At 38.1% G+C, this 12,963-nt stretch overlaps 1 protein-coding gene across 1 annotated transcript in view; it reads left to right on the top strand.

Annotated features, from left to right (window-relative positions):
- LOC139743061 (ATP-dependent RNA helicase DDX24-like) overlaps window positions 1-12,963 on the top strand; it is a 29,815-nt gene that overhangs the window by 11,985 nt on the left and 4,867 nt on the right. Inside the window, exons 4-9 of the mRNA XM_071653568.1 lie at window positions 2,598-3,110; window positions 4,111-4,221; window positions 7,922-8,040; window positions 9,003-9,121; window positions 11,471-11,589; window positions 12,120-12,289. Of these exons, the coding sequence (XP_071509669.1) occupies window positions 2,598-3,110; window positions 4,111-4,221; window positions 7,922-8,040; window positions 9,003-9,121; window positions 11,471-11,589; window positions 12,120-12,289 (1,151 nt within the window). The remainder of the gene's footprint in view (window positions 1-2,597; window positions 3,111-4,110; window positions 4,222-7,921; window positions 8,041-9,002; window positions 9,122-11,470; window positions 11,590-12,119; window positions 12,290-12,963) is intronic.

Consider the following 12,963-nt stretch of genomic DNA (forward strand, 5'->3'; position numbering starts at 1 on the left):
ACCCCATGAACTGATTTTATGAGCATTTAATGTTTTGTTTTGTTGTTTTTGTGCTGTTCACATACTATATATAAATTCGCAGACTCTCAGTTTTGATGAAAACTACATCATTGTGACCTCATTTAATTTCCTCCCCCTCTTCTCACCCTCCCCACCCCCCCCCCAAAAAAAAATTGGCCAGCGGTGTCATAATTAATTCTTCAATTGCAGCTGATTGCATGCATGATCAACTCAGTGTCTCGAGAATGGTTGCAGTGATGATTTGCTGCAGATATGCATGACTGTGCATGAAGTGAGAGACGATAAACAAAAGAGCAGCGAGTTTCAGGTGCATTGTGCTCCACTATTAATCCCACCCACAGGGATTGCAGCAAAATTTTGTTAAGTGTAGAATTGCGTGCCTCAACAAATTCTTGCCGTCTTTATCCTCCCAATCCCCCATGCATTCACCCATTGTACTCGGCAGGTTTCGGGGAAGTTATTGCAAAGGCCATCATCCAGGTCCGCTCCAGTTACTCACCGGCGTTTCTGTTTGCGTGTCAGAACCAAAGTTTTAGCGAATGATGTCATTTTCAATCTGCTGTTCAAACATAGTCCACGTCACATTTTTAAAAATAAATAACTTCTTTTGTTGATGTTGTTGTTGTTGCCTGTTTTTCACATGTGAATGCTTGTAATCAAAATAGATCATATTTCCCCGCATCCGTTTGGGTCTTGCAATTTTATAGAAGTGTTGAAGCCAAGTCCTGGTAGATGAGTAGCAGGCAAGTAGCAGTCGAGTGGGTTTTGGTTTTTAGATGTCAAGTTGAGGGCTTACATTGAGGTGGACAGAAGTCTTGACCTTATATATTTATGTCCTCTTTTTGATGAGGAATGGTTAAATTACCTCTCAAAGAATGATGTTGATTAAGTTCCCTCTGGTAGGAAAGGAAATGAAAACCAGAAGCTGGTTGGTAAATGTTTCTGAATACTTTCGGGTTGTACTTCAGATGTTATGATACAAGCTTGCTTTCCTTTGAGGGATGTCCAGTAGTATTTCACAACATTACTTTGGGTCAGTAGTTCTCTCCCCGGAAGTATCTTTAGTGGCCGTCAGCATTTGCACTTCATATCCTTATGGAATTCAGCTAAGAGATATTATCACCGTGACATTAGATGAGCTCCATTGATTATCACTGCATAACTTATTCTGGAGAAAAGGTGAAATTGAATTTGCTTTAAATTCATTAAATATGCACAAAACAGAAAGATATTCATGAAAGTTTGCCAAATCAAGAAAGAGAAACAGGAACTTCAATCATTCAAAATGTGTTTGCTAATTGAATCAGTTGTCAGTCTAGCAGTTGCAACTGAAACAAGAATTACAATTGTATAGTTGGACATATGAACAATGAGGGGCTCAATGAATGAGAATTTTTGGCAGATCCATGTGAAACACCAGTAAGGAATAGCAAAAGTATAACAAAAATATACACTGTACTAGACCAAACCACAGGAATGGAATTTCTGAGACTAATATACCTGTAGGTCTAAAATGTTATCCCACACTTTGTTCAAATTTACTTTAATGGATGGAGAAAAGTTGGAAAAAAAAAAGACAGGATTGCCCATAGAAGTTTCGTCAAAATCAACTGTGAAATTTATAGAAAAGTTATGGAATTTTAAAGTTCCATGTGTTTTCACCAAATTAGTCGGAACTCGTAACTCTCCCACTGGTTTTTGCACAAAGATATCATAAAAATCATATTTTAGTAAGAAATTTAGTCACTTCAACCACCCCTTCATCCCCCCCCCCCCCTTCATAAAAGAAAAGGTCATTACTGCTACAGTGTATCTTTTTATGTCATGTAAATTCTCCAGAAATTTCATTTTGGGGAGTCAGCTTTTCCCGTTGTGATTTCATGTTGAAAGGGCAAATAAGAAACAATGTCAGTGTATCGGGTATATCAGTATCAAACTTGTGAGGTCATGACACAATTGCTATATCCAATTTGCATATGTGTGGTTGGTACTAATGTGATTTGTTTCTTGGGAACTTTGAATTTATACAACTTTTTAGAAGTTCTGATTTAATATTGGTGGAACCTCTCCCATTCTGTTTGTGTGATTTTGTTTTTTATATATCCTGTTTATCGAACTTGTTGCAGAGTTACACTGTGAACTCCTTTGCCGAATTAACCTGTTGAGGACGGGCTGATTTTGCTGCAGCACACATTTCCCATAGACACCTGCCCAAGTATATGAAGGACTAGTCTTCAATGGGTTATACAACTTGTAGGTGGAAAGCAAACTTATCCCAAACAAAACAAGTCCATTTTGATAATACACTTGTGTAAAACAAGCAGGGATATCAGTGTGTGGTCACATTTTGTTGCTGTTGCTGGTGCTACTGTTGTGGGCAGAGTCACCAATAGTAAATATTTCTTGTATGCTACAACTTAGATAACAATGAATTCTTGAATTGGTTGTATGAACAATATTCAGGATTGATTTAATGTGCACATTGGAACTTTTGTAAAACAAGTGAATTGTCATTTGATTCGTCTTTTTATACCATTTACACCCTCTCCATCATTCCTTCATTCTGTTTCCAACAGGGCAGTGGGAAGACCCTTGCCTTTGGTATACCACTCATATATCACATTCTGAAGCATAGGGCTGGGTTGCCAAGCAACGAGAATGAACTCGGTTCATTGGAGGAGAAAGGAGAGCGGATGGCAGAGAGCATAGATGCCTTGGAGCCATCAGTGGATGATGAGTCTAGTGTCAGGACAGAAAGGCCAAGTGATGCGGGAGGTGATGTTTCCAAAGACACTGATGATGGTGATGATGATGATGATGATGAGGGAGAAGAGGAGGAGGAGGAGGAGGAGGAGGAGGAAGATGGAGAGGAAGATGAGAGTCACATGCTGGGTACTGGCTGCGTGAACGTGATCGACAACATCGACGACGATGCCTGGAAGAAGGCGGGCCTTCCGTTGGCTGGACCCCAACCGAGTGGGAGTAGCCAAGGGGGAAAGCTCTTTGGGCTGGTTCTCACCCCAACGAGAGAACTGGCTGTGCAGGTCAAGAATCATCTCGTTGCCGCGGCGATGAAGACCGACATCAAGGTGAGAGTTCTCACACTCTAGCGTGATGGAAAATACAGACACGTGTTTGTACAAGAAATCAGGCCCAGTTTTATAAATACTTACATTCAGATTACACATCTGAATTGAATTTGAATTTGAATTTGAAAATGAATTTGAATTTGAATTTGAATTTGAAAATGAATTTGAATTTGAATTTGAATTTGAATTTAATTGAATTGAATTGATGTGGTTTGTTTACTGAAAATAGCAGCCCAAAGGCTGTAATACATTCAGTTTATAATAGAGACATAAAATTACAACAATTGAGGAGTTGTTGACAATTCACAGACTGATGACAATATCTCTGATGATTGACAGAATTTTATTTACAATTCTTCATATCAAACCATTTCAAGTTTCTCCCTTGTAGCTCTTTGGAACCTCCCTGCGTTTGATGGGAGAATGTTAGCAGCCCTGGAAGAGGAAGAAGACAATGATTGCAACTCCCAAATTGTATGAATTTGTTAAATCCTACAGAAAATCAAAAGTTACAAGTCTTTACATTTGCAAATGGTTTCAATAAACATTGATATTAGTAGCACCCACTGTCTTAACAAATCATACATATCGGAAAATTATGTCTGATACATATGATTTGATAAGACTTCTGCCATGGCCGTTGTGTCTCTTTATTTATACTCTATTCAAGAAAGTCACCCTATATCACAGATTTAACATTGCACTTTCCATATATTCATCCATTCATGAAGCTGGCATCTAGCATATTGAATAGCTCACATGTAGTATCATCTTGTTGACAGGGCTTAATTATTTCTCTAAAGCACCTAGTTGAGGTAGAATATGAATGGATTTAGAATGGAAACTTGAGGTGTACAGTGCAAAGAATTTAGGGGTTGGCCCGCATTTCGATCATTAATTCAAACTAACTGTGTGAATGCAGTAAAGCGCTCACAGAGGCAACATCATCGATGCAATGATTGCTATTTGTGTTCTCATGACTACGCTTCTGCGGAACCAGGTTGCCGTGGTCGTCGGCGGGATGTCCGCCGAGAAGCAAAAGAGGGTGCTGAGGAAAAGACCAGACATCATTGTTGCTACGCCTGGCAGACTTTGGGAGCTGTACAAAATGGTGAGACGCTGTAGGATTCATAATCTATATACAACATCTTCTTCTGTTCCACACATAGAAACACATCCTGGCCCTTTTTTTATCACATCTTAACCCATAGCGGGCCATCTACGGGATATTCCATAGTTCGTCCAAACGCCACAGGGGCCATATACGGAATATCCCGTAGTAAAAGAAATGACATATAAACGACGTCATTCCAAAGTTCTTTCACCTTCTAACCTTTGACAACATACCCCAGAATGCTTTGCTACGCTGTCTGTGATAATTCAAGAAAGATTTGTCAGTCGAGCCCCAACAATATCATAAGAATCATCGAGAAAAATGTGTGTTTACATGGAATAACGCAAATAACCACGAAGCATCAGTGGGTGCTCTCTACAGCTGTACGGAATGCTTGATTTTGGATTTTCTGCCGCAGTTTTTGAGGAGGTTTGGACACTTGTCGGGCAATGATTCGACTGTGATAATAGTCCCACATGTACATCCACATTTATGTACAACAATTGTATGATTCAGTCGAAACTGACAAGCTGTAGAAGTGTATCTATCGTTACAAGTTTCGCTTCAACAAACTATAGGGTGCACACATTATACTATCGATTTCCCGTGCACTCGCAATGGCTTCATCGTCATAAATATAAAGTAATCTGCGATTATTGTATCAATGGCCATGATATTCATATGTCCAGAAAGCTGACACTCTGATTATTTCATTTTCGGTACTGATGTGTAAAATGACGACATTTCCTATTTTTAATCCACGAATGAAAGCAAACAAACCAATTGATTTCGTAATTTTTGGATGACTGTACTTCACTTCTGCTGAGTACTATGACTGCACTGTGCATTGAATGGCAGCTTGTCATATACCATTTTAAAGGGAATTTTATCTTCTTTCAAATGACGTATAACTTGACTATGTTTTGTTCATTGCTTGCTAATGAAGAGCGATTGTTTGGAGAGTTGTTTGCCTGTTGGCGTGTGTGCGCAAACAGTGCTGGGCCACTGCAGTGTTTGTTTACACAAGTGCGTTGGCCTGATATTATTAGTTATCCCCTGCTTGTTCACGAAATACGGGCAAATATCTACGGTCTGGTGCCATATTCCATGAGGCCGAAGGCCGAATGGAATATGGCACCAGACCGTAGATATTTCCCGTATTTCGTAAGAACAAGCAGGGGGTAACGATTTTATCTTTTAGTGTAAGTGCTAACCTTCTTCTCGCTGATTTCCCCTCGTGAATGATGTTGAAATCGCCGGTTGTCAGCCATGACCATGTTGACTTTAGGCCTACGTCTATAGTCTCGCGAGCTGATTACTGCATGCGATGCGCGCATACAAATACGTACACGTACACGCCATAAGCTACTGCAGTGCAGTAGCCAGGTTGTTTATCAAGCGTCTAGTGGTCTCAGGTTATGTGCGCAATACGCTTGAGGACCGCGCGCTGTCCATTTGTTTTGTACAGGATTAGCGCGCACTTTCCTATAAGCATCTTTGGTACACGCGCAGCTGGCTGTGTAATACAGTATCATGACGTCATATCCACGTAATACGGGATATATTATGTGGTTGATTGACCAATGAGATTACAGAATTCACGATCACTTAAAGATAAGGGTTAAGACCCAGGAATGTATTATCAATTTGTGCAAATCATAAGCCCATGAATCAATCATAACTTAATAACAATCAATCATGAATCAACCATAACTTAATAACAATCAGTCATTAATCTCTTCCAAAAATGAACACTTTTGGTTGATCAAAACTTAAATAGGACAGAGTTATACATGTAACTGATGGCAAGATCAATCATAGCTCTTGCTCAATGAAACAGGACCTGTGTTTATATCCTGTTGCCACATAATATGTGTATCAGATACAGTAACAAGAGGCATTGCACACAGGATTTGTCTTTCCTTTGTTGTCTAGAAATGCATTTTCTGGTTTGAGCCTTTTTTAGCACAATTCATTTTGAAGTGACCTTCACTTTTTTACTCTGTTTTTCCCTTTTTCTTTAGTCAAGAGCAGCATTCAAATAAAAGATGTTTATGCACTCCTATTCATCATTTCACAAATTAAATTTTTTTTTGTCAAAACATGATAAAGTTGTTAATACAAGTTCTTATATTACAGTCTTACTTTTGAGATGTATCGATGACTATATGAGAAAGATGCATTCAAGAGAGACAACAACATAAAAAGTGACAATTTAGTCAACAGAATGTGTCCATATCATGGTAACTTCAATGAGATTGAACCAATTTGCAAAGAAGTTGTGATTCTATTTTTTTTTTTCAGAGTAAGCATCCATTCTTAGATGCCGCAATTCCTAATTTATTCATTTGTTTGTATATTTATTTTTTCCATTTATTTCTTCAGCTATTGATTTATATGTTTATCTGTTCATTTGTGTATTCATTTCTAATCTATTATGTATGTATACATCTACTGATTCACTTGTTTATGATATTCATGTATTTATCTATTTATTCTATTTATCTTATGGGGAGGGAGTAGGAATCGATTACAGATGGGGCAGGGGTTACAGAATTGTGAACAAATTCTATTGACTCTTCTTTGTTGTTTTGTGTGATGTTTTGTTTTTAGTTTCCCCATTCATTTGGTTTTCATATCGATCCATTCTCACTAATCTTAGTTTGCTTGCAATGATGTATAGGTTATGTCTTAGAAGCAACATGATTTGCTACCAGATTTTTGTCTCCGCCGAACGAGTTCGAGCAGGGGACTATGAAACGGGCTCCGTACGTGCCAATTTTGATTCTGTTTGCTTTATATGATAGCACTACATGGGAGCTTTGAAACTTCTACACAGAAATTCAGTCGTGACCTTTGACCTTGACCTTTGACCTATATTGTACATTTTGCTACAAAATGCTACTCCTTCGCCATTTCTAACCCGATTTCGATTCCGTTTGCTTTATGTGATAGCACTAGGTGAGGGCTTCAAAACTTTTACACAGAATTTTGACCTTTGACTTCTTTGACCTTTGACCTTGATTTTTGACCTATATTGTACATTTTGCTACAAAATGCTACTCCTTCGCCATTTCTAACCCGATTTCGATTCCGTTTGCTTTATATGATGGCACTAGTTGAGGGCTTCAAAACTTCTACACAGAATTTTGACCTTTGACTTCTTTGACCTTTGACCTTGATTTTTGACCTATATTGTGCATTTTGCTACAAAATGCTACTCCTTCGCCATTTCTAACCCGATTTCGATTCCGTTTGCTTTATGTGATAGCACTAGGTGAGGGCTTCAAAACTTCTACACAGAATTTTGACCTTTGTCTTCTTTGACCTTTGACCTTGACTTTTGACCTATATTGTACGTTGGCTACAAAATGCTACTCCTTCGCCATTTCTAACCCAATTTCGATTCCATTTGCTTTATGTGATGGCACTAGGTGAGGGCTTCAAAACTTCTACACAGAATTTTGACCTTTGACTTCTTTGACCTTTGACCTTGATTTTTTACCTATATTGCACATTTTGTTACAAAATGCTACTTCCGGCGGGGACATACATTACGCACCGCGTAATTTCTACTTTTCCCTGTTTTTGTTTTGGTTAACAGAGCCCCCCTCCCTCCCTCCCCCCCTTCCCACACCCTGGAGTGTAAACCCTGTTAAGCTCTTAAACAATGTTATCGTCTCCCATGTCTACTCAGGGTGAACCACACTTGTCCACTCTGCCGGACATCCGTTGCCTGGTCATCGACGAGGCCGACAGAATGGTCGAGAAGGGTCACTACGCAGAACTATCGGAGATACTGGACCTCTTAAACAGGTAAAGGCTTCTATTAGCGTTCTGTACCACAACATAGCCCAGTATCTAAAGTCTATAGAAACCACATTTCTCTGTTTTGCTACTGTGTTTTATAATAGTCATCATTTTGGCTATTCATTGTTACAGTTTCTTTCTGTAGAATTCTTTATTTTTCTTTTCTAAATTTGGGTCTCTTGTTGTTCATAGATATGTAATTGTTCATTTGAGCTTCAGAATTTTTCTAAAGCCCCGAGATTGCTGGATCTTCAATTGATTCTTAAATTGGCAAAATATTTTGGAAGACCGAATTTCCAGTTTCTCTGTCAAATTGGCAAACTTATGTAAAATTCTTTTAAAGATTGTGCAGTTATAGGTCCTAAATTAATTTACTGTAGTCAGTTCCATTTGAAGATTTTGATCACAAAACAAATTGACTCCATTCATGCCAAGTTTAGATATTTGCCGTGAAGGCTGCAAAAAACAAACAAACAAACAAAATAAGAAAATATGGGATATTTTCAATCATAACTCAACAATATTGCTTGCTGTGTTACAAATGAGGTATCACCGGAAAGCTTCTATTTTGCTCTATCTGACGATGGACTCAGATTTGATAAAATTTATAAAATCGATCTTTTACTTGATTTCAAGTTGTCAATTTTATTGTATATTTTGTTTGTATTCATGTTTGTTTCAATCCAATTACAAATGATTATAAATGATTACACAAATTTACATCATGATATTTGTTTAGGGATCATTTTTGATAAGCTTATTCTTGTGCTTCTCATGATTCTGCCACTATGAAAAATGGTGCCAAGCCCATTTTGTGATGAAACTTTTTATATAATTTTTCTGCAAATATATTGTAAGTTATGCAGTGAAATTCACAGGTGATAGCACGGTGATAATTTCTTGCAGCAAAATTTATCCCAAGATGGCGCATTTCAAAAGATAACCCAATTTCCATAATACTCCTTCAGTTCTGAGCAGACGCAGAGACAGAGCTTCGTCTTCTCTGCCACGCTGAGTCTTATCCACCTCGGCCCGCTCCGGCGCTCCATCAAGACCCCGTACAAGACGGACAAGAAGGAGAAGTTGGGTTGGTATTGAACCATGGCCTTTCCAGAGGTCAAAGGTCCCACAGTGCTGTACTTCTGGGGGTTCCATGACATTTGCTCCTGCGACAATTGCTTCCATGAATAATCTGCATGCTAAGCCAAACATTAATTCTATCCACTAACATAACCGTAACCCTAATCCTAATCCTTACATCAAACTAAACCTAAAACCCTGTCACGACCCAAACCCTAACCCTAAATCCTCGATGAAAATAAGACCAGAGCAAATTGTCGCAGGATTAAATGTCATGTCACCATTTCTGGGTACTCCCCTGGTGCATGACATAAGACAGAACAGCCAAGTTTCTCCTGTAGGAGGCTTGTTTGTTTGTTTGTTTGTTTGTTTGTTTGTTTGTTTGTTTGCTTTCATTTTCCAGCTGATAAAATGGCTGGATAGCCCATATGCGGGTGTACTAGCTGATCTTCCGTGGGGTCCTGTTATACTTGTACTTGGGGGGAGGGGAATAACTTCACCAGGTTGTGCTCTCTGTCATGAATAAATGAAGCGGTACCTTTTACGGGACCTCCATTTTATGTCCTATCCGAAGGACAGGGTGTTTTCCTCTACTACTGTAGAGGGAATGGCATGATGATGAACAACATGCTTAGGAGGAAGACTCACTTAGATTCAAACTTGCCATCAAGCTTGAGCCATTCAATTGAAAGGCAGAATGATGATATGCTACTGACTGAGCCATCGCACCGCCCTAGCTGCGCTTATGTAGAATATGAATACATCTCTCCCTGCCCTAACAGGAGAATGTAAAAGCCTTCCATGTTTTATTTTAGCCTTTTGAGATGCATTTAAGATACAAGTGTCTAGTCTCTAATTGCTCTCTATAACCTTCCCTGATGTTTGTTTGACCACATAAATGTTTGCTGCTTTAGTTTTTGGTTCAGGAGGCCAATTTGCAAAAACCATAGTAATGGCATTCAAAGCCTCCCTTGACAATTTGCCCAAATCATCAATATCCAATCACATATAATTTGTCACAGGCATGCTCCATAATCAGCTATCTATTGACTCGATGGTGTGTTTGGTGTTTAAAAAGGTGGGGTCAAGACCGAGTGTGAAAAGTTTCAACACTAGTTGCAGTAATCCAAAAACCATTCAAAGGAGTTTCTTCAGTTTTTAAGGAAACACAGGAATTATGCCAGAGCACTAATCAAATTGTAAGTTTGGTGATTTTGAAGTCTTAAGGGTCCATTTCTCCCTCATGTTAGAAATAAGAGTCAATTTCTCCTTTTTGTATTATCAAAGTCAGAAGAGAAGAGGCAAGAAATTATTAACTGAAGGACTTGGACAAGGGCAACATTGTACATATTGATATACTTTCTGGTATTATTCTTCTCAGTATTATAAGAGCGACTCACATCAAAGGTCAGAATGTTGAAATTCGTAAGTAACATCTTAAGTTTTGAGATTTGTTTATACAAGGAACAATCATAGCTGAGGAATGAGTAACTCCAAGCTTTTAAAGTCCAAGTGGCAAAACAATTCTCTCATTGAAGCTCAGCTTTAGTGATCTGTGACACTTGATAATAAGAAATGGGTATTATTAATACCAATCTTGCTTCAAATCCTGATGACAGAATAATTCTCTCATTAAAGAGGAAATCTACAAAAAAAAAATTGATTAACTTCAAGAGAAAGAGAAAATATTCCATACAGAATGATACAAAAATGGCAAAAATCAGATAAGATACAGGGAACATATGACATTTTGAAGTTTCATTTTTTTGTTTGAAACATGTCCTGACCAGTACTTATGAATATTCAAATCAGCAAGTTGATGATGCCATGCTATCACAATTTCTTATTAATTTTGTATACAGAAATGACAAAAATCTCATATTTCATCCTTATAAACAATAAACTTGCCTTAAAGTCACCCAAAATTAAAAAGAACAAATGCTAACTCTGATATATCTTGGTATGGAAACATGCTTTTACTTGTATTAGCTAAAGATAACAATTGCTTCCAAATTTCATACATATTATCACATACATGAAATATTGTGAGGGTACCACATCATCATCGCTCATTTGAATATTCATAAGTACTGGTCGAGAAATGTTTTCCGGAAAAAATTGAAATGTCAAAATGTCATTTCTTCCTTATTTTTCATCCGAATTTTGTCATTTTTGTATGGTTCTGTGGTGGATATTTTTCTCTTTCTTTTGAAGTTTATTTATTGTTGGAGTGGATTTCCTCTTTATTCAAGTTTGTAACATGTGACCAGAGTTATAATTACTTGAAACTGTGTAACAAAGGAATTCCGTCCTGATAATTCACATTTCTTTTTTTCTTTGATTCCTGCGATGCCAGAGTCTGTAATGGCTAAGGTTGGGATCAAGGAGACCGCCCTCGTTGTGGACCTGACCAAGAAGGAGGGAACGGCCTCCACCCTCTTGGAGAGCAAGATAGTATGTGAAGTGGAGGAAAAGGTAATCAGCACCAAACTTGTTCTCAGGGAAGTATTTGTACAGCAATTTCCAGGTGCATTTCCTGTAATGTGTTAGTTGTTTTTCTTTTTCTTTTCTTTTTTTGCCACTATTTTTTTTTTCATAAGAAGTTCATTAAAGGGCTACCAGGTTTCCCCGTACAGATTTGAAAGTGTGGGAGATATGAATTTTGATGAGCTCAGTTCATCTGATACTAGATTTGTATTTCTCTTTTTCTTATAATTTTGTTGTTGTTGTTGTAGATAGGCTGATGGCCTGGTTTAATAACAAACAGTTACAGACTGAGGAATCTACATGACATTTTTACCACTTGCACTGATTAAGTCCCTGCTCTACAATTACAATAAACCAAAAGATGTAACTCAGCTGTAACATGTGATAAAGCAGTGAGGAGTCAATGGCACCAATATCTTTACAAATCTCCCTCCCCCTCCTCCCCTCCCCCCCCCTCCCCCCTCCACCCCCTCTAATCAACATCCACTCTCTCATCTCACACCTCTCTCTTTCTGCAGGACGTCTACCTGTTCTACTTTCTGCGCCAGTACCCCGGCCGTACCCTGGTCTTCACCAACAGCATCGACTGCATCCGGAGACTGGCGTCGATCCTGTCTCTGCTCCAGTGCCGTCCACTCCCGCTGCACTCCTCCATGCACCAGAAACAGAGGCTCAAGAATCTGGAGAGGTGAGAATCAGCCTACCAGTCTCTACCTTTGTTTTTCTCTCTTTCTATCATATTAGAGACTACCGAGACTATTTCTATTTCTATGTGATGTAGATAATGATAATGATAATGATGATGATGATGATGATGATGATGATGACGACGATGATGATTGATGATGATGATGATAATGAGAATGAGAATGATAATGATAATGATAATGATAATGATAATGATAATGATAATGATAATGATAATGATAATGATAATGATAATGATAATGATCATCATCTGAGGAGTTATTTAAGAATAAGTTGAGGACTTATTTGTTTCAGGATATTTGAACTTTTATTGTTTCTTTATCTTATCTTTGTACTTTCATCTACAAGTACACCTTGAGCATTTTATTGATGGAAATGGTGCAATATAATTTGTAATTATCAGTAAAATTACTATGATAATAAGGATAATGATATTTCACATTTAAAAAGGGCATTATAATCATTATTAATTCTCTATATGCTTGACATAAAAATAGATATGCATGCATCCACTCCATTACAATGTACATCAGGGGCCCAGCTAATCAACATGCAGTCAGCTGCAGGTGTTTTTTAGTTGTTGCTGAATAGGTAACTGGAGAAATTGCGACTTGCAACAATTGCAGACCCGAGATTTCATAGAAGACCCTCTTT

Source organism: Diadema antillarum, unplaced genomic scaffold (genome assembly GCF_040938485.1).
Source record: "Diadema antillarum isolate AM-2024a unplaced genomic scaffold, OU_Dant_1.0 seq00001043_RagTag, whole genome shotgun sequence".
NCBI lineage: Eukaryota > Metazoa > Echinodermata > Echinoidea > Diadematoida > Diadematidae > Diadema > Diadema antillarum.